Source organism: Asterias amurensis, chromosome 7, assembly GCF_032118995.1.
Source record: "Asterias amurensis chromosome 7, ASM3211899v1".
Taxonomy (NCBI): domain Eukaryota; kingdom Metazoa; phylum Echinodermata; class Asteroidea; order Forcipulatida; family Asteriidae; genus Asterias; species Asterias amurensis.
Genome location: NC_092654.1, coordinates 1,766,767 through 1,788,537, shown reverse-complemented (window position 1 = coordinate 1,788,537; position 21,771 = coordinate 1,766,767). Strand labels below are relative to the sequence as shown.

The 21,771-nt window shown below is 39.8% G+C and overlaps 2 protein-coding genes across 5 annotated transcripts in view; both read right to left on the bottom strand.

Annotated features, from left to right (window-relative positions):
• Nucleotides 1-838: 838 nt before the first annotated feature.
• LOC139940014 (uncharacterized) lies at nt 839-10,118 on the bottom strand. Its single transcript, XM_071936206.1, has 8 exons — nt 9,981-10,118; nt 8,909-9,129; nt 8,191-8,309; nt 7,834-7,930; nt 7,335-7,445; nt 6,006-6,609; nt 4,999-5,108; nt 839-4,281 (listed from the first exon to the last, which is right to left on the bottom strand). Exons 1-8 carry the CDS (start codon nt 10,032-10,034, stop codon nt 3,474-3,476), a joined length of 2,124 nt encoding a protein of 707 aa, XP_071792307.1. The 5' UTR covers nt 10,035-10,118; the 3' UTR covers nt 839-3,473.
• A 454-nt stretch (nt 10,119-10,572) lies between these two features.
• LOC139939620 (3'-5' exoribonuclease HELZ2-like) overlaps nt 10,573-21,771 on the bottom strand; it is a 43,477-nt gene continuing 32,278 nt past the window's right edge. For all 4 annotated transcript variants that reach the window (XM_071935658.1, XM_071935661.1, XM_071935660.1 and 1 more), the window contains exons 29-38: nt 21,660-21,754; nt 20,781-20,930; nt 19,555-19,689; nt 18,678-18,970; nt 17,542-17,738; nt 16,319-16,421; nt 15,604-15,825; nt 14,752-14,908; nt 14,146-14,313; nt 10,573-12,395 (exon numbers count right to left, since the gene is read on the bottom strand). In XM_071935658.1, the coding sequence (XP_071791759.1) occupies nt 12,292-12,395; nt 14,146-14,313; nt 14,752-14,908; nt 15,604-15,825; nt 16,319-16,421; nt 17,542-17,738; nt 18,678-18,970; nt 19,555-19,689; nt 20,781-20,930; nt 21,660-21,754 (1,624 nt within the window). In that variant the 3' untranslated portion in view covers nt 10,573-12,291. The remainder of the gene's footprint in view (nt 12,396-14,145; nt 14,314-14,751; nt 14,909-15,603; nt 15,826-16,318; nt 16,422-17,541; nt 17,739-18,677; nt 18,971-19,554; nt 19,690-20,780; nt 20,931-21,659; nt 21,755-21,771) is intronic.

The following is a 21,771-nucleotide window of genomic DNA, read 5'->3' as shown; positions in this document are numbered from 1 at the left end:
GCATGCACTGAACCTACGTATGAACCTAGGTAAGATTAAACAACGGTAAAAGGTTTGTTCAGGTAGGCCAGATCACACGCCTGTGTTAGATGCAATTGTCTCCGCCATGCAAAACTGTCCGCTCCGGACACTTTTGCATATGCAATTGTGTCCGGGGCTATGCAAAAACCTTCCGGCGGACATGTACATGACTACATGTGTGCGCGTAAGCGAGCGTGCATGCACTGAACCTACGTATGAACCTAGGTAAGATTAAACAACGGTAAAAGGTTTGTTCAGGTAGGCCAGATCACACGCCTGTGTTAGATGCAATTGTCTCTGTCATGCAAAACTGTCTGCTCCGGACACTTTTGCACATGCAATTGTGTCCGGGGCTATGCAAAAACCTTCCGGCGGACATGTACATGACTACATGTGTGCGCGTAAGCGAGCGTGCATGCACTAAACCTACGTATGAACCTACGTATAGATGCAGCATGAATATTCATGTATTTTATGATTGCAGCGCATCTACCCAACGGCACAAACATTTCCCATGTCATTCATTACATGCCCGAGCTTGTAACAAAAATGGCGAAACATGTTCCGCTTAATTTACTGCAAGGACTGTTTAGCACGGGGGCGGACACAACTGCATATGCAAATGTGTCCGAGTGGACACAATTGCATTATGCAGCAGCATCCGGGTGGACATGATTGCATATGCAAAACCGTCCGGCGAACATAATTGCATATATGTAATAATGTCCTCAGGATAGTATTGCATGCGACACCTGCCATAAATATTAAAAATAATAAAAGGGTACTTACAGTATTTACTGATGCTTTTTTATTCATAATATTACAAAGCTCACAAGCTAAAAGTATAAACAGAAACATTCACATGGTATATTATTTAATGGTCTTTGCTGATATAGTTTACTTTTCTTCAGAGATTTTAAAACAAAAACTCAAAAAAATTGGTTATTAAATTGACTGGATGCCATTTAAAACAACTGCAAGTAAACTTGTGTTTAAAGGTAGTGGACTCTTATGGTAATACACCGATCCATTAAGCCAGGCCCAATTATCATTGACCAATCACAACCACGAAATCTGATCACCATTGGAACCGTTTGGTGGTCTTTGCACTAATGGTGATCGGGTTTCGCGGCTGTGATTGGTCAACTGGTAAGGAGGCGGGGCGTAATGGATTGGTCTATTGCCAAAGACTATCCTTCACAGTTGGTGTATCTCAATTTATGCTTAAAATAACAACCTGTGAAAATTTGAGCTCAATCGGTCACCGAACTTGCGAGATATAAATGGAAAAAAAACCCACCCATGTCACACGAAGTTGTGTGCTTTCAGATGCTTGATTTCGAGACCTCAAATTCTAAATCTGAGGTCTCAAAATCAAATTCGCGGATGATTACTTCTTTCTTGAAAACTACTTCACTTCAGAGGGAGCCATTTCTCACAATGTTTTATACTATCAACAGCTCTCCATTACTCGATAACAAGTAAAGTTTTGTGATAATAATTAATTTGAGTAACTACCAATAGGGTCCACTGCCTTTAAATCCAAAAGAAAAAAATCCATAAATGAAATAATAAAATATCTTCGGAAAAATATAAAAGGTTAACAACTGAATCTGAAAGTAAACTTTAGTAATTTTGTTTATTTGTTTATAAATATAACGAGATGTTTTTCTTTGAATGGTAATGAATGGATTTGAATATTTTAACTATAAACAATAATATTTGCACTTTAGTCTTTATAAACATGTTTTAAAAATACAATAAACTTTCACATTTTTTATCTTACACACAGTTTGTTGAGATCTGTCAAATAGCTATTAATAATAATGTAATAATATTATTAATAATAATAAAAGACAATATTTATAGCACATAAGCAATGGCATCAATGCGCTTTTTTATTTTTAAGCCGCTAAGCTGCTAAGTTACTTTATTTAAGCTGCTTATTTACTTTACTTTATTGTGCTGTGCAGCTTGACTAAAGGAAAACGTTGCCTTGGATCGGACGCAAACTTACAAAATCAGCCTTTTATGGGAGTCAAATATTTGACTCCCATAAATGGCCGACCATGTTAGTCAACGAGGTAAAAAGAAAACCACACAATTTCAAGGCACATTTGTGTAGATCATTGTATTCTACATTTACAACATCTTTCTACCATATGCATTTTATAACAAACAGTTACAGAATGCGTTTCAAAGACCACCTCAACCGATCCAAGGCAACGTGTTCCTTTGATTGATTGAATTAAATTCTTTAAGGGAAGGAGTACAAGTGCGTTTAGTAAGCATGTATTGTCAACAACAATATTTATTTAGAAGTACAGCAGCTTTCAATTTATAAAAAGAATTGTACCATCTTTTACCAAAAAACATCAACACTTATGGTCAAAAAGTAAATAAATGCAAAAATTATAATTGTTCAATGATTTCTTTCAACACAACATCCCCCTCCAGCTATGCAATGGTAAGGCCCTCGGCCCGATCGGGTAAACAACTCCTTATAAGGGAATGCAGTGCGTGTCCTGCGTATCGCGTAGTATGGCACAACTGTTTAAGTCGATGCTCACAACCAATAGGAATGAAGAAACTGTCTTATAAGCACAGGTGCAAGATCGCGTGTCACGCCCATGTTTCAACACTTTTTACCGGTCATAAACAAAGGTTTATACACACCCACGTGACGCGCTCTCCACCAATAGGAATAGCGAAACTGTCTGAAGTATTTATGAATACCTTGTAAAACTACTGAGTGTACTCACAATAAACACACTTTAAATTTGTAAATAAAGTAATATGAGATACTAATTCTACCACAACCTAAATATATCTTAGATTATTAAGTACATGTAATAGCAAACTTTGGTCCACGAATATAAGATAACTCTACAGTACTTGACAGTAAAAGTATTCATTGAAAATGTTCCTCATTTGGGCCCAATTTCATAAAGCTGCTTAGCAGGAAACACTGCCTGACAAATTTCTTTGCTAAGCAACAATGAGTGGGGCTTTAGTCACAAAAATGTTAACTTAATATAATTTTGGTTGCTTTTAACCAAAAACAAAATGAGAAATCGCCTAACATCACAAGGCCACTTCAAGGTCAGGGCTACACTTTACTGATTTGGGCTATCGTTCCAAATCAATTGCCACCAGGGCTACTTTGCCACCTATTCCTGGGGCCGAAACAGGGTTATCCCTTCCCAGTCCATAACGATGTAGGCATTGGTATTATCCACTAGGAGCCTGGCTGGTAGAGCAGAATGCAATACCTTCCCAACTTTTTACGAAGCAATTATGACCAAGTGCCTTGCCAAAGGGCACAAGCCATGATTGCTACACCCAACTTGCTCATTCTGCGGTTGATATTTCAGACATTTATCTTTTTTAGTATATACTAGAGTCGGCTCTAGATAAAACAAATAAATATAATCACACTTTACATTACACAACTACTTTTGTTGCTCAGGCTGCTGAGATCCAAGATTCAAAACTTCCGAGTCGGATTTTTCTCGTTCTCTCTCCTTCCACCAGTCGATGCCATGAGCTTTCTTCTGGTGCGTCTTCAGACTCACTTTGTGACGGAAATCCTTACTACAGGAGTTGCATCGATACGGCTTCACCCCAGTGTGAGTCCTCATGTGCAGCTTCATATTGTTCTTCTGGGTGAAACCGCGCCCGCACTCGAAACACCTAAAGGGTTTTTCCTTCAAGTGGGTATCGCTGTGAACCGCGAGCGACTTCTTCCTGGCGAACTGTTTCCCGCACTGCTCGCAGATGAAACACTTCTCTCCCTGGTTGTGAGACGACAGTACATGAGCGTTTAGAGAGGTTTTATCAATGTAAGCTTTGCCGCACACGCTGCACTTGTGTGTCTTGAACAACCTCCACTGGGCATTGTGATACATCTGATGTTTCCTTAGAATGGATTTAAAGACGAACCCTTTGCCGCATATGTCGCATACGAATCTCTTCACCCAGTGGACCCGCCTGTGGACCTTGATGTTGTCCACGTACTCTTTACACTCTTTGCACTGGCGGAGTTCGGTGGCGATTCGTTTAAATTCCAACACAGGAAAGAGACTGCTTGCAGTAACTGCATCAGGCATTTGGTGTCTCCCTCGTGATGCAGTTTCCTTAGGATGGGCTGCAGCATAATGGGATCTCATCGAATCCACTTCAGGGAGCTGGATGAAACATGTCTTGCACTCGTACATCTTTGGAAGCTTGGCAAGCTGGACATCTAATCTTGGATGTGGGCTGATGAAATAAAAGTACAACTTCCTGTTAACTTTCTCTCTATATCAATTTACAGCAGTTTAACATTAATTAGGTGAGGCTTGCGGTATTACCACGTGTGGAAATCTCTTTCGGTCAGTGTTGGTTCTGAAAAGAACAGGCGGCAGAGTTGTCAACCACCGGTTCTTAAACTACTCAAAGGAGATTTTCACACGGTGTTACCATAAACCTCAACTAAGTATACTTTCATCATGCAAATTTTCAAATTCTACCCGCTTTTAAAATCATATTTCTAACATCAGCATCTAGGAACAGTTAGTCACATAGCTACTGCCGTCCGACCCATTCTCAAATGGACTATGTCACCACACCGGCCTTGAAATAACCCACGACACCAACAGCAGTTGCTGTGGTGCCCTGTGCTTTTGCTGTGGTGCCCTTTGCAAAGTTCAAATACAAATTAACAGATTCCTCCGCGAAATGCCCCAGAAGATAATTGCCCTGCCCCGTCAAGAGTGAAGTTCAAGACCTGCCATACAAAAAGGGTGACCTTGAGAATTTCATAGAATTTCTTGGCAGGCAAGATTGTTTACATGGGTGGGGTTAATTTTTCAATGGCAGAATATTTTGGAGGCATCCTTAATTGAAATAATAGAGGTACATGACTATGATAAATTAAACAAACGTGTTAGTTTTTAGATAGATGAAATATACGAAAGCAATATATAAAACTCTTACCGGTATATTTTCTGCTCAGGAACTTTGGGGATTGGTTTCTTCTTTTCCTTTTTGGTCTCCAACACTTTTTTCTTCGCCTTTCTTCTTAACATTCTTTGAGTTTTCATTAGCTGTTGAGAAAAAAATACAGGAATTAAAAAGCCTGGTTTCTGATACTCAAAGCCTTTCAGAGTACATCAAGCATCACAGTTGTTGCTGCATCTTCAACCCCAAGTACCACAAGAAAACATGGCATAAGATGATTTTTAAAATCTTTTTAGAGGCGATATCTTTATTGCTCGATTAACATTTTCGCAAATTCATTGTATTGAGGAAACAAGTTCATGGACAGTCTCATGCTCGAGATCTTACATAATTACATGTGTACCTAGTTGATTTGTTGCCCAATGGTTCGCAATACACTCTGTTCCATGATCTCAAATTCATATACACAAGAGCCCTTTCCACACTCTATCTCTTATCCCCGATGAATACAGCCTAGGCGATAGCCCAGGAGTGTTTTTACCCCAGGGTTACCCCGCCACACTTTCACATTGTCCCAGCTAGGTCCTTTTTCCACAGGGTTACAGCTGCACATTTCAAGATTACCCCATGATGGTTTTAACTCTCACCCTACTTTGGAGCAGGGGTGGCTATTCCTTGGGGTATGTTCATTTGCTGACGGGCCAGCCGTTATTCCCCAAGGGCAACCCCGAGATTGAGTAGTGTGAAACGGGCTATAAAGTCAACAACATATTGCGGGATTGTATAAATCAATCCACTTCAGTTCAATTTCATGTCCTGTATCAGTGTTTTCCGCCATTACTCAGTCACTTTTTACTCGCATATGCATAAGGCACAGTCATGAACTCGCACCACAGCAGAGTCTTGCATACTTGCATCAACATCATTGGTTGGAGACACCAGTGGTGCACTAACAAAAAAGTACTCTGGGCATAACTTGAGTCATAGTAATTAGGGCAAACACTGATATACGGGACATTTAAAATATATTTGTCTTTATGTACCTGTCTTCTGTCAATTGAAGGCAAATTAGTCAAACCAATTGCAACTTTCGCCACCTTAGTCCGACTTCTTCCAGCCCCGCCCTCTCTCAGCTGCTTACATCCCTCCTCTTTGCAAACCATATCCACAGAGCTCCGAGAGTTCGTCTTCTCTTTCATCATCTGGCATTCTCCTATCGCATCCATTGTTTTACTCTCTGAGATGCCAACATCTTGGGTGATGGTCTTGACAACACCCTGGGCGGGGTACATCTGCGGTTGATCGGTCATCTTTGCAAGACACTGGACGTCGTTGCCAGCCGCCATGGTGTACAGCGCCGTGATGAAATCTTCCTCATCTTCTTCCCTGATGATGCCCGTCTTCATCTTACTGAGAACACAGACATTGTCCGCTGTGGCCTCGCCCTCTCTTCCAGCCGCAACAGCGTCGCAGACACCCCTCTTGTCTCCAATCACCTCCTCCCCTAGTATCTTCTGCTTGATCTTAGAGATGATGCCTTCTACAGAATCCCTCTGCTTCTGGACTCGTCTCTCTTCTTGTCTCACAAGATCGTCCGCTGCACACTGCGACACCATTTTCTCCTCAACGGGAACGAACTTGGAAAAGCTGAAATCAAGAATCAATAAAAAATATTGTTTTTTTATAGTTAGGTGTCCACTGCTTTTGTTTTCCAATTAATTGATGACTTTGATAACTTTACCTACGATGCTTAAGGTACAAATCTGACGAAAAACTGTTTTAACATTGCTGTACATCATCATCTTTTGTGAGGTCAAAAACACAGTTCTGCTGCCTCCACTACCTCGCTTCATGAGCAGGGTAGTGGGGCTGACTTCAGTAGTCAGCAACATGTCATCAGTATGAGCTATTTGAATGACCAGGGGCCAATTTCACAAAACGCCCAGATGGATTTTAACTGCAAATCAATCATAGTTGCTTAGTAAAGTGCGATGTCACAATGCAAATCACTATGGTAGTACTAACAATTTCATAAAGCCTGTACGCACAAAAACTTGCTGAGCACAGAACAGTATCGCTTAGCAGACAAGGGCTACCAGCCCAAATTACACTAAGTTTGCATTGCTGTGGCTGGTACCTGACCAATTTGTGCTTAGCAATAAAATTTGTAAAGCAGTATTTCCTGATTAACAGCTTTATTTAAAATTAGGCCCTGGGGCGACTTTGGGAAACTAAACGAATCCACCCTTTGATGATATAAAATCATGTTCATTGACCATGGCAGATACTGAACAGCAACATTGGATTGGCCCGCTTAGCAAACAGTAAGAGATAACCAACTACGAAAAAGATAGAAGGAAGTGGTGCCATACTTCATTGGAAACAGGCTGATGTCTTCTTCTGATCCTCGCTCCGATGCCGTGACTGTCGTGTCATCATCCTCGTCCCCAGAAACATCCCTCCCATCATCATTTGCATCAGGTCTGCAAAGAAAAGTGAGAACAAGGTATCATTTTGTGTCCAGACAAGAAAAACAGGACACAACTCAAGTATGCCGAGCAGTAAATAATTATTTTTATTTTTTTAATTTTGTTTATTCAAGTCGCCAGACACACAAGGCCTGAAGGCCACTTCAAGGTGTGGGCTACATATATTTATTTCCAGGAGCCATTGCCACCTACTCCTGGGGCTGAAATGGGGTTGCCCCCTTTACAGTCCATACAGATGTAGGCATGGGTATCATCAATCCTAAGCCTAGCTGGTAGAGCCGAAAGCACTATCTTCCTAATTTAGCAACAAATGTGACCAACTGCATTTCAATAAAATTAGGAGATGCAAATCTTAATATTTACGAATGGAAAAGTAACTTACGGGACATCTTGTAATGGAAACAACGAGAGACAACGTTTCCTTGATGGCTTTTTACTGTTCTTCATTCGTGTTGTGTCCATTGTAAAGTAGGCATGATCTGGAAATTAAAAAACAACACATTAGCAAAAGTCGAATTCCTTAAAAGTCGAATTAACTTTGCATCAAAATTTGTCTCACCTTTTATCAATTCCATTTGACACAGATTCTATTATCTGTTACCAAATCATATAACTTGTATTCAACAAGATTTCTTAAGGCCTTCTGAAATGAAAGATACTTACACTCCCCCCTAGCAGTAGTACTCCAACCCCCCCCCCCCCCCCAAAAAAAAGAACAAGAAATAAAACGTTTCCATACCAAAATGTAACTTGGCGGGTTTTTCATTCCATGTTTGCTTTGGGTCAGTGGTGTCTTTGGTTTGATGCTGGTCGTATGATGATTCGTCCTCAGTCTGAATGCCAATGTTGCGATACTTCCTGTTAAATATCAAAAATTGACAATCGTCCCTTTAATGGTGTTTGCTTCAGGACTGTAGAGATAAAGACTTTGTGGACTAGTCATCAAAATGTGTGACCGACTTTCTCTGCGAATCTAGCGACACTAGCAATGTTCTCGTGAGAATGCTGGCCTCTGCGAGACTATTGCTCTCCGACTATGGCCACAAGTAAATGTGGAGTAGTCAGGCGTCAGTGGTCTCTAATCGTGGCAGAGATGTGGGTTATTCTATCAGCGTGTGTAAACCTTTATGAAATTGCACAATTTTTTAATTGACTTTGCGAACTTACATGGTCAGCCATTTTGAGGAGTAAAAAAATCTGCTCCACAAAGTAGGGTGCCGTGTTAGTTCACGACATATAAGGAAAAAAACATGCAATTTCGAGGCAATATTTGTGTGGATGGTTATACTCCCATAATATGCATTTTATAACAAACGGTTTTGAACGCTTTTCATAGACCAACTCGCCCGATCCAAGGCAATGTGTCCCTTTAACGAGCTAGGACGGAACAAGAAGGTATAAGTCATAACTAGAGATGAAGGTATAAAACGAGAAAAAAGCACCTAGGTAATACTCACCCAATGTAGGATTCTGCACAGCAGAGGCTACAACTATTCTCAATATGGAATCTCAGGAGATGTTCAGCAAAGTCGGCGTGAGACAACTTGAACTTGGAATATTTGGCACTTGATGACGAGTAGATCTCCTTGGAGGCTGCCCATAACGGGAAGACAGTTTCACCCAGTCTGATGCTGGAGCATCTCCCGCTCATTTTTGTCACGCCCTGTTTGTTGCGTTCCTGAGGGAAGGTGAACATAGGCCTTGAACTTCGCTCTTGAAGGGGCACAGCAATTTTTCACTGGTATAAAGGGGCACTTTAATGGGGGAAACGTAAGTTTGTATCAGAACCGTTGCAGGGGGCACCACAGCAAAACACAGAGCACCATGGTATTTGCTGTGGGTGCAGACCTTGCAGTGGGTTATTTCAAATGCAAGGCCCGATCAAATGTATTGCTTTATTAAAGCTAGATCTGGGGAAAGAGAGAGGAGGTATGAGGGATAGAATGGGGAAAAGGGTCCTGTCCTGAGCATACTCCTACAACTATTTCGGTTTCGTCCGCTATATTATCGGACGAGACCGAATTAGTTCTAGGAGTATCCTGAGCAGGGGTGGGGTGAGGGAGGGGTCCTACACTAGTTCACGACAAACTAACGACTAACGTAAGATGTCACTGTTAGATCCAGTAACTGGGGCGCTGTATTACTTTTAGTGTTAGCCCAGCCATGAGCCAGGTTGGACTCCTCCATTGCAGGCAACAGGAAAGTGGCACGAGGGCGCTGTATACCTCTCATTCAGTGTTATTTGTTGGGATTTTTAGACACAGTGTAGGGACTGTAGGGAAACTAGAACTCCCAACATTTTACCATGATTTTGACCCAATAACCTTAGAAAAATTAGGACGTCTGCTCATCACACAGGGCACAGTGTTAAGTGTTATACTTATATGGTTAATGCAATTCATTTCGTGACATATATAAAACCATGGAGGTAGGATTAACATAGGGCCTATTCAATATTGCAGCACTTTTCTCATCCAAAGAAAGTTAAATCTTCTTAGGCTAACTAAGGAGGTACAAAATTATACTTACAATTAGCCTTCTACCAAGACGTAAATAATCGTCCAAGTTATTGGGGGCATTCATCACATCACACAAAGCAGGCTTTCAAATCAATTATGTTAAGGCCGCCTTTCCAGAGATGTCATGTTGATTTCTGTGTTGTGTAAACGGCGCCCTATAGTGAATAGCGGTACCAAATTCAGACCCAAACAAAAACCAATTTCACGTGCAGCCACAATTGATAAAGGCCGGCAAAGGCCGTTAACGACCGTCACTGTTAAATTTGATCGAAATATTATGCAAAAATGAAGGGTCAAATGGAAATCATTAGACTTAAACAAAGGACACAGACATACAAAAGGCATTGCTCATTTAATTTGTGATTAACCCTAGATTTTCTCAACACTATGGCATGAATCTGTTCTTTGTTTTATTCGACACTGTAATAATTCTACCAGAAGGCGCGCCTCTGGAAAGAACCGGGTGCGCACGTGGCAAGGGACCCGGCTGGTGGGGAGGGGAAAATGTCAATGTGTTTTCTTTCTCTCAACTCACTCCCCAAATTACTGAGCACTTGAAAAAGAAAAACACACTAGTACATTTATGTATTCCTTTTGACTTTATTAACCCTCCTATGTAGTTTAAGTACATCAGATATTATGTAAAACATGTACAGCACCTAATCAAAATGTAACGGATGTTTTAAATTGTGAATAGCTTATATATTTTAGATAAAGAAAGTTACAGCTTTACATTTTAGGTATTTAACAATGTCACACATGTTTTGACTTGTGTTAGCTTCGGAGTCACATTGTATGCATGCATTTTATGTCACCCCATTATTATTCCCATTTTTAATACACTACACACCAACATTTGGATGAAAATAGTAACTTTCAGTGTCTCCAAAAGTGTTGATCAAGACTCTTGATCGTCATTTTCCGCCCATTTTTTGGTTTCCAAAAAAGGTTGGTTAAGCCTACATTTTAAATAAACCCCTAATCTTCCCTTATTTATAAATCTAAAATTACAACATACAAACGAGTCTGTTCTTATGAGCTTAGAATATTAGGCATACAACATAAAATTTAAAAACTCTAGTTTCTAGTCGTCCCTTTCGATATCAATCAACTTATTTAAATTCATTAATACAGATAATTTGTTTGGCTTATAATATTAGTAATTATCCGGAACCTATAGTTAATTGTAAGTTCTTATTCATGGCACAAAGGTGGTTCTGAAAGAAAGAAAAAATAATCTAAAATGCAGAGATACCAATAAAATAATTGAGTTCGCAGTCGCACCAAATGCTGAAAAGCCATTCACACAGGCCAGTTACACTTTGGATTTTACAAAATCTGATAACAAAACAAATAACCAAATAAAAACCACTCAGATTTTTCAACATTGTGAGTTTTAGGCCTACGTCAAAGCATTTCAAAATGTAGTTTTTGTAGTTTGAGATATTCCTAAAACTTGGGTGTGTACCTAAATATAGATAGAAATAGTTTTTGTACTATTTCAGCCTGTACTAATCATTAAAAAAATATAAATCAAGTTAAATTATTTTCATTCAGTATAAATAAATCTGTTATAAATTCAAATCTTTAGACTGCTAAACAGTTTTTATTCTACGTAGATATTGCCATTTATGTATACATACATTATTCTATAATACTTATTATAAAGGGGAATGTTGACATTACACATTGTCTACAAATTACATGTACATACAAATTATTAAGATAATACAATTTACATACAAATTATTTAGATAATACAAATTAATTACAAATTATTAAGACAATACAATTTACATACAAACTACATACAATTTTGATAATACAGTTTACATACAAATTAACATCTATTAAGATAATGAAACTTTACAAAATATTCAGGAAACTGTGTACACAAAATTTGCATTATTTTACAAAGTCACTAATGGTTTACAACTGTGATCATTACAGACAGTCATATTTAAAATATTCTTATTTTACATTTCTTTTACATGTATCTGAAAAAAATAACATGGTATGAAAGGGAGTCGTCAAGTTTGCTGAATTGCGAAGGACGCGGCTACAACATGTTCAAGAAGCAGGCATGCAAGGGCGCCTTTGGCAGCCGGCCGCATCAACCCATTATGAACACGGAGCACAGCCAGAGATCAAAAGTGTAAGATTTTTCCCGAGGGAGGAAAACCGGATGGTCTGGAAAACTCTTGTGGCACAGCAGAGAACCAACGCACAACTCAACTCACATATGGCCCTGGCCAGGTATCGAACCAGGGTCACCTTGTTGTGAGGCGAGCACTTTTCGCACAAGCCAGCAACCAGGGTTTTCACGCTGGGAGGAAGTTCTTGGCATCCATCAGAGCTCCCTTCAGGGAATAGTATCTGGTCAAGTCTTTCCAAGTGTGATCCGTCTGGAGCAGAAACTTGTTGCCTGAAATGAACAACAAGAAGTAGATTAAAGCCATTGGACACTTTCGGTAAACAGCATTGTCCAAAGGCCCATACTTCGTGTATCACAACTTATATATAAAATAACAAACCTGTGAAAGTTTAGACTCAATCGGTCATTGGAGTCGGGAGAAAATAACGGGAAAACCAACCCTTGTTTCCGCACGTTTTGCCGTGTCATGACATGTGTTTACTATAATCCGTGATTCTCGTTGTCGAGAATTGAGAATTGTTTTAATGTTTTCTCAAAAAGTAAAGCACTTCATGGAATAATATTTCAAGAGAAGTCTTTTACTATTACCTTCTGTAAACCCTGTAAATTATTTGTAAATCTGTGAACTTTTTTTTTTTTTTCTGTTCTGAAAGTGTATAATGGCTTTAAGAGTAACTATAAACATAAATATGAAAAGTAAACTTGCGGGTACAACCATGAGTAAAATCTCTTTTGAAGGAGTGGTGATTGAAGAGGTAGATTGAATAGAAATCTTTTCAGAGTGAAACAAAAAATGACCACAGAACATGTGACTATCAATGTTTCTGAAATTGTATTGAAATAATAAAAAAAGTGCTAAAAAAAGAAATTCTGAAAGTTTCGTATGGATTCCTCACCGTTTTTCTTCAAACAACAAGTCCTTTAATATGAGACTGTATCATTGTGCATAAATTTGTTTTGTCCTTCACACACATTGAAAAAAAACCCTGAAGAATGTGCTCTTTTTTTACTGTAAGTTTCAAACCAATTTTTACAGAAATACAGGGCCCAGTTTCATAGAGCTGCATAAGTAAATGCGTTTGGTAAATGTCAAAGACTAGTCTTAACAGTTGGTGAAAATTTGAGCTTGATTGGTCGTCGAAGTTGCAAGATATTAATGAAAGAAAAAAAACACCATTGTGCACCATGGTCACAGGAAGTTGTGTGCTTTCAGATGCTTGATTTCGAGACCTCAAATTCTAAATCTGAGGTCTCGAAATCAAATTCGTGGAAAATTACTTCTTTCTTTAAAACTATGTCACTTCAGCTGTTTCTCACAATGTTTTATACTATCAACCTCTCCCCATTACTCGCAATCAAGAAAGGTTTTATGATAATAATTATTTTGAGTAATTACCAATAGTGTCCACTGTCTTTAAAAATTGTCATTTTCTGTATTTTTATTGGTTTTAATTGAACAGCGCTTTGTGATGTCTCTGACATTGAAGGCCATTTTCAAATAATAAATATTGTTACTATTATTAATATTATAAAAAGCAAAAAGTGATTTAGACACCAGTCACAGATGATACATCCGACAGGATATTTTGGATGGTCACCTTATTCAGGTAAGCATGATGTTGTTGTGCTTAGAACCTTTTTTTGCAGCTCATTTTAGTGTGTCATGGCCAAGCGTGTCATGGTCGAGCAGTTAAGAGCACCGGATTCAATCTCTGGTGTTTGACCAGCAGAACGTGGGTTCGAGTCCCGGTCGTGACACTTACTACTTAAAGTTGGGGAGGTAATGCTTTCTGCTCTACCGGCCAGGCTTTGGACTGATGATACCCAAGCCTACATCTATATGGACTGTGAAGGGGGTAACTTTGTTTCAGCCCTAGGAGTAGGTGGCAACGGCCTCTGGAATAAAATAATTGTAGCCCACACCTTGAAGTGGCCTTCAGGCTTAGTGTGTCTGGCGACTTGCATAAAAAAAAGGGGGAAAAAAAAGCTCTTTGATATCGGGCCAAAGCTTGCAACCTACCCAGTATGATCAGACCCAACCTAGGCCGTGTAATGGCGACATTGGTCTGGTTTTCATCGGTGATGAATCCAAGGTTTTGTTTCTTCCACGCCACTGACGGTCTCTCGTCAATCTCTACCCTCGGTAACGACCGGACAGTCGACAAGATGACGTAATCCCACTCGTTTCCTGAAACATTTAGAATAATTTAGTGTCAATAATATTAATAACAAAAACTATAATAATAGCTAGTTTTTATATTGCGTTTTTCACACCCGAAGGTCGTCTCAAAGCACTTCCACATTTTCACCCCTGGTCACTGGACCTCTTAACTCATTCCTTAAACCATCCCAGCTCCCTGATGGGGAAGTATACAGCCTGTGCAACAAATACATGTGCTACTAAGCTAAACCAATCTCAAGAACCATCTCTGCCCTCACAGGTACCCATTTACCCCTGGCTGGAGAGAAGTAATAATAGTCAAGCGTCTTACTCACGACCAGGAATCGAATACTATCAAGAGGTCACTTTATAAAACTACAGAAGAATTAAACAGTACTTTATAAAGTACAATTGGAGCTAGGAGCAAGTTTTTTATTTGAAAATGCTGAATCATTCAGTGGTTACCTTGACTCTTAACGACAGTGCTAACGTTGACGTCTTCCAGCCCCGCAGCTTCTAACTCTTTCTCAATATGAAACTTCTGGAGTCGATACTGGGTCAGAACGACGACGTCTGCTTGTCTCACATGATGACGTCTGACTAAAGCGGTTGCCATACGAACCTGTAAGATTATGAAACGGTACAAGGTCGTTTTTTTTCAATTTCTTTAGATAGATTTCAGATACTTTCTTGAGACTTGAGATCTCAAGACCAACCCTCACCAGGGCCCAATTTCATAGAGCTCCTCAAGCAGAAAATATTGCTTAAGCAGAAATGAGCAAGATACCAGCCACAAATTGTACATTAAACATGGTAGTTTGGCTGGTAACCTTATACTGGTAAGCAATACAGGTAAGGCCCCTAATGTGAGCAGAAAGACCCAACCAGACGAGATGAAATTGTGAAATTGTGAAAACAAAAATAGTAAAAGTATACATACAATATATATAAAATAAAAATGTGTACAAAAGAAAAAAGCACAGGTAGAGGCCTGGGCCCAATTTATGGCTCTGCTTACTGTAAGCGCAGAATCAGCTTTTACGGAAGCAGAGATTTCTGTGCTTAAGGCAAGCGTTTTTCATGGGTTAGCGGCAAATTTTGGCTCCTGTGCGTGTGTACTCCTCATTATTAGGCATTCTATGCTTACAAAGGCTAGCGCAGAAGTTTGGCGCTTGCACGTAGCGGGGAATCGTGATCGTCAACGCAGAATTCGGGGGTAAGCAGAGCCATGAAATTGGGCCCTGATTGAAGCAGGAGAAACGAGAAAACCTAAAGTTTGTTTAGGTTAATTCAAGACTAGGCTTATATATAACCTACCACGTGCTGGACTTCTTGCAGGTTTGCCTTGGACTGTTCACTGCCTTCATCGGTTCGTACGCTCAGTGTTTCTTCCAGACCGATGTGATGACAGAATACCAAGGGGTTATCCCTACCCCCTGGCCATATATCGAGAGATCCCCACCGTTCCGTCACACTGTCTGCCGTCTCTAACTTTCCACTGTAGAACTCTCGTGATGGAAACTCACAGATGGACTCGTGCTAAAATGAGACCATTGAAAAGTTTACTTTGCAAATTAAACTTCAGTAGGATTTGAAACTTTGCATGGTGGAAATACGAAGATATAGACAGGTTTGCGTTAACACCATGTAAATGATAATCTCTAAATGAGTTGGGGTGGTTCTGAAAAGAAACATTGGTTTCAACTCGACATTTCAATCGGTATGCTCTGATCGATATCTGAATGTGGATAGCTTGGTGATGCAGGAAGGCGGGAAATGGAGCCAAAAAGAAATACCATAACAAATTACTTGGGTTGGATAATATTTCACAAAACAGAAATATCAGATCTGAGGAACGATTCATGCTTTTTTCTAAGGGTTGGTGTCCATTCACGAATGTGGTAGGTGAAAGCATTTGGATTACTTCAAATGAAAAAGTAGTAACTTTTATCTTGCATAATTGAAACTTTAAAAAAAAGTTTTTTGAACCAGTAACAAACTAACAAGTTGTTGTTTTGTGATGTCAACTTACCATACGGTACTGAATAGTCAGCATTTGAGCCAAGTCTTGATACTTCTCCAACAATGATATCCCCATGCCGAGTTGAACGGCTGTGCGCTCCTGGATGATTGGTCTAAATATAAGAAACAAAAAAATACCTTCAGAAATATGATAAATGAAACTGATAAAAAGCAAAACAGCTGGCTAAGGAATGCACATCTCTTCCATGGCAAAAACAACTAAACTTGAAAAGTTACATTTTTAGAAAAGCAAGAACAGGGATAAGCTGATTTGCCATAAACAAGGAGGCCGATATAGGACATGTTATAATCACTTGAAACTAGTAAACTTTGAAATGGGAAAAATGCCCTAAATTTACCCAGAAATTATCTTATATAAGAAACCAAAATTGTTTAGTTTAGGCCCGGTCACGCAGGCCCCGATAACGAGAACGAAAACGGGAACAATAAAACCTTGATTGGTTGAATAAGCGTGTGCGTATTCTGCGTGGAGCAGTTCAACCAATCGAGGCGTGCATTTTTATCGTTCTCGTTTTCCTTCTCAATAAGGACTTTTCGTTTTCGACGACGGACGGATGGTTCTGCGACGGTTGTTCAGCTAAACGTTGTCGTTTTCAGCACAACGAAGATTCATCCCTGTCGTAGAAATTGAGGGACGACCGTCCTCAAAGCCGACGCATGCGCACATGACGCCAAATGTCATCTTTACCGTCGCAGAACCATCCGTCGTTGAAAACGAAATGTCCCTAATATCGGGGGCCTGTGTGACCGGGCCTTAAGGCTGTTTTGCCCCCAAGTAGTAGCTATGTTTTTGGGGGAGTATAGCTTTAAAGGGAAGGTACACGTTTGGTAATTACTCAAAGCAAATATGAACTTAAAAACTTACTTAGTAACGAGCATTTGAGAGCTGTTGATAGTATACAACATTGTGAGAAACGGCTCCCTCTGAAGTAGCATAGATTTTGAAATAGAGGTAATTTATCACTAAAATAATAAAAGACTTTGAGCTAGAAGTCATTTATTCCTATCTGAAAGCACACAAATTCGTCCAACAAGGGTGTTTTTACCTTCATCATTTTCTCCCAACTCCGATGACAATTGAGCCCAAATTTTAACAGGCTTGTTATTTTATACATGTTGAGATACACCAAATGAGAAGACTGGTCTTTGACAACTACCAAAAGTGTACCTTCCCTTTAACTGTTATTTTTTGAAAATGATAACAAATCTTACCTGAGTTGTTTATGATCACCAATCAGGACGATCTGGAGTGGACTGGTGCCCACCAGGGGTACCAATGTTTCTGGTTCATTACACATACCAGCCTCGTCCACAATGCACTGGATCGCATTGACAAACTTCTCAATTCTTTTACTCCCTGCCTCGTTGCATGTGCACAAAACCACCTTGTACTTCGGTAGCTCCTGCTCCTGTATCACAACAGAACACAAAAAGAACCATAAAACGATTGAAATTGTTCTAAAATATATAAATAAATATCAAATTATTGTTATTATTATTTTTATGCAAGTCGCCTGACACACAAGGCTTGATGGCCACTTCAAGGTGTGGGCTACGATTATATTTTCCAGAGGCCGTTTCCACCTACTCCTAGGGCTCAAAACAGGGTAACCCCTTTCACAGTCCATACGAATGTAGGCTTGGGTATCATCAATTCGAAGCCTGGCCGGTAGAGCAGAAAGCACTACCTCCCCAATTTGATGTAGCAAGTGTCACGACCGGGATCCGAACCCACACCCTGCCGATCAAACACCAGAGCTTGAATCCGGTGCTCTTAACCGCTCGGCCATGACACTGCCACTGCCACGCAAATGAACTTTAAAGGCACTGAACACGATTGGTAAACATAATTGCATAAAGCAATAAATCTTTGAAAATTTTGGCTCAATTGGTCATCTTAGTTGCAAGAAAATAAGGAAAGAAAAGAAAACCCTTGTTGCACAAATTTATGTGCTTTCAGAAGCCTGAGAAAGGTTTCAGGCCTGAAGTCTTGCTCAGGTTCAAATATTTTAGTGAGAAGTTAACTTTTTCTCAAAAACTTTGTTACTTCAGAGGGAGTTGTTTCTCTCAATGTTTAACAACAGCTATTCGTTGCTCGTTACCAAGAAAGATTTTATGCTAATATATATATTTTAAGTAATTACTAAACACATCTAGTGCCTTTAAAATAATATAATGCTATATATTTTTAATTTTAGTTTAGTTTTATTAGACTTTACACTGGCATAAAAATACACTGGATACATAAAGATACAAAGAATCAAAATAGCAAAAAATACCAAGCCAGTGAGTGGCGAGGAGGAACAGGTGACCAGCACCTCTACACAGCCTTCCTGCCACAAACTTACCTCTGCCTTTCTGATCAGTCTGTAATACACATCTAGATCTTCAAAGGTTATGCTGTAATCCGCTGTATGAAATTGTCGGTACATACTATTGATGTCATGACTGAATGAATTAGTCTTCCTTCTAATAAGGTGATGTAGAGCAATCTGCTGAAGACTCGGATCCATCTTGACCTCTTGGGAACTACTCCCAGGACCATCAGTGGTGCCTCGTTGGTCTGGAATGGGAAAGTCGTACTCTTCGATTCTGCGGTTGCATACTCGGATGACCGACACACCCAGTCTGATCAAGTAGTCTGTAATAATGGTAGTATGAAAAGAGTGCAAAGCGTTAAGTTGCAATGGACGCCATGTTTACGGGCAAATTGAGTTTTGGCTTGCAGGTGCGTCAAGCGCTCAGTTTATTAGCGCAACCACACTATTAACTAACCAATCAGGCAACAAGTTTTGTGAAATGTGCGCGTGCTGCACGCTGTTCTCGCGCAAAACGCAGCGCTGTGTGTTCCAAAAGACGGCCAATTTACATCATGTGGGAACTATCTATTGGTAATCAAATTGTCAGTGAAAACTCTTTCTTAGTAAACAACAGAATGAGGGCCCAATTTCATATAGCTGCAAAAGCAGAAATTATTACTGAAATTCTTTTTTGCTAAGCAGAAATGAGCAGGACACCAGTCACATATTGTACGTTTGACATTGTTGTTTGGCTGGTAACCTTATTGTGGTAAGCATAATTTTGTTGTGATTAGCTGTATCTTGTGCTTAAGCAGCTCTATGTAATTGGGCCCTGCTTGTGGACGATGTCGAGACAAAATTAAGAATGGTTTCGGAGTTTAAATATTCAAAGATTTGTCCGTGGAAGAATCCACAATAAACTCACGTGCAACAACATCCACCGACTTGTTGGATGGTCCACAGTAGAGAACCTGTGGAGGTCGTCCTGAATCTGGCAATGTCTTGTTGACTTCGCTGAAGAAATGCGCAAGATGGGCACCAGTGACTGTCTTCCCGGTTCCTAATTAAGAAGATGCACATGATACAATTGCGTTAAGGTTGGATATGGTATTAAAGGGTGGATGCAGTGGTTTTTTTTTTTAATTTAAACGATTAAACATGACTTTTTAAACCTGAAATATTTGTTTAAATTTTTTATTTAATGCGCAAGTATTTTAAAAGTGGTTTTCAAGAGATTAGGGGAACCCACCCCGCCCCTAAAAGGGAGCCTTCATGTGACGTCATGTCGGGAACCCGAGCCGTCGGATCCCCTGGCTGTGTGCATATAGAGACGTGTGCATTGTGTGGCCTGGTACCTAGGCGCGTGTATTAGGAACCAGACTCTTTTTGCAGACGATATGTTTGAATTCCCGACGTGACGTCGATGGTAGGGGGCGGTAACAATTACAATCCACAAAAGGGGGGGCATGACTTATTCGCTAATTACGCAAGTGAGATATGTCGGGGAAAAAACAAAACACATTTTATTGATGTTCAATACATATATCAGAAATAAATGACAGCAAAATTAACTGTTTTATTTTAATTCACTGCAGCATCCCTTGAAAGGCAGTGGACTCTATTTGTAACTACTCAAATAATTGTTGGCATAAAAACTTATTTGGTAACAAGCAATGGAGAGCTGTTGATAAAACAAAGAATTAACAATAAACAAACTAATGGGAGCTGAACAGTTCAGTCTTCAACAGTTTTTTTAATTTCATCAGTGAGTCAGACTGGCGGATTTCTGGAGGGAGTTTGTTCCATAGGTGAGGGTTGCTATAACCAACCTGACCAACCCCATTTCTTACAGATGGTCGGAATAAGTGTAGTTGTGTAAGTGCTGTTCACACGACAGAAATTTAACTGGGGTCCCTTGTTGAATTTTAGCATGGTTGTAATCAGACAAGATTTTGCTAGAGAATTTGGACAGTAGAAATAGTTTTTGTTCTTTCACACGAGGTACATTTTGTAAAATTTTACAACCATGCTACAATTTAGCAAGCGACCCTTGCTAAATTGCTCTTGTGTGAAAGGGGCTTTATACGGCTTAGGGAGTGGGCTGTCGCAATGATAATCGGAGAGTAGATTGTTATGAAACATGTTTCCTACCAGGTGGTCCTTGGATGATGGTAAACTCTTGTTGCAGAGCTAGTCTTAGAGCATCCTTCTGGGAGTCATTCGGGTGAGGAAACGGAGAGTCTGTGATGTCAAAAGATGTGATTGCTCTCCCAGCTTTAATCAGCCTCCTGAAAACAGAATCTGCAAATTGAGAAAACACACACCAGTATAAAGTCTTTGAAAGTCTTAAATTTGCCGCCATTTTGTTTGTTTTAGGTCGGAAAGTTGCTTTCTATGTAATTGTAAACCAATATAATAATTAACAGTATTCCACTGTTAATTATTGTTTGTAGTTTAAATGATTTTGAACGCACTAGAGAAAGTAAAATAAAATCTGTCCCAAGCCAATATGGCTCATCAGGCTGGTGTTTACATCCGGTTTCCTCGGCATTAAACAACTGGGAATATTTCTATTCCCCCTGGACAGGATGCCAGTCCATCGCAGGTTACTCCCAAGCGCTCACCAGTGCCCATTTGTAATTCTTGCGGGAGAGAAGCAATTATGATAAATGTCACAACTGACTAGGGCCGAATTTCATACAGCTGCTAAGCACAAAAATTTGCTTAGCGTGAAATTTATGTCAGGATAAGCAAACAACAGCGGAATACAAGTAACAAGAAATATGCAACAAATGGAAATTTGGTTGGTAATCCTGTTTTTATCAAGGCAAAAATTTCACGCTAAGCAAATTTTTGTGCTTAGCAGCTCTATAAAATTGTGCCCAGGCCAGGATTCGAACCCATGTTCTTTGAAATACCGAACTTGGTTCCACTGCCTTAGACCGCTCAGCTGTGAAACCCCATACACAAAAGAATGTACTGAACTTTAATCCAAAAGGCCCTACAACTAGAAATATAAAGTTTACTGACCGCGCCCCTTTCGGCGTTGCTCAGCGTCATGAAGACAGATTCCGTGAACAAGAGATGTAGCCTGGTCAAGGTTCTCAATGGCTTGCTCAACTCGTCTGTGAAAAAAACAAAA

Excerpts from the sequence above, each read along its gene's own strand:
- LOC139940014 (XM_071936206.1), bottom strand. The coding sequence starts at position 10,034 with ATGAATGCCCCCAATAACTTGGACGATTATTTACGTCTTGGTAGAAGG. Across the intron at positions 8,310-8,908 it reads TGTGCAGAATCCTACATTGG|GAAGTATCGCAACATTGGCA; the intron begins GTGAGTATTACC and ends GATATTTAACAG. Across the intron at positions 5,109-6,005 it reads CTTCAATTGACAGAAGACAG|CTAATGAAAACTCAAAGAAT; the intron begins GTACATAAAGAC and ends TTTTCTCAACAG.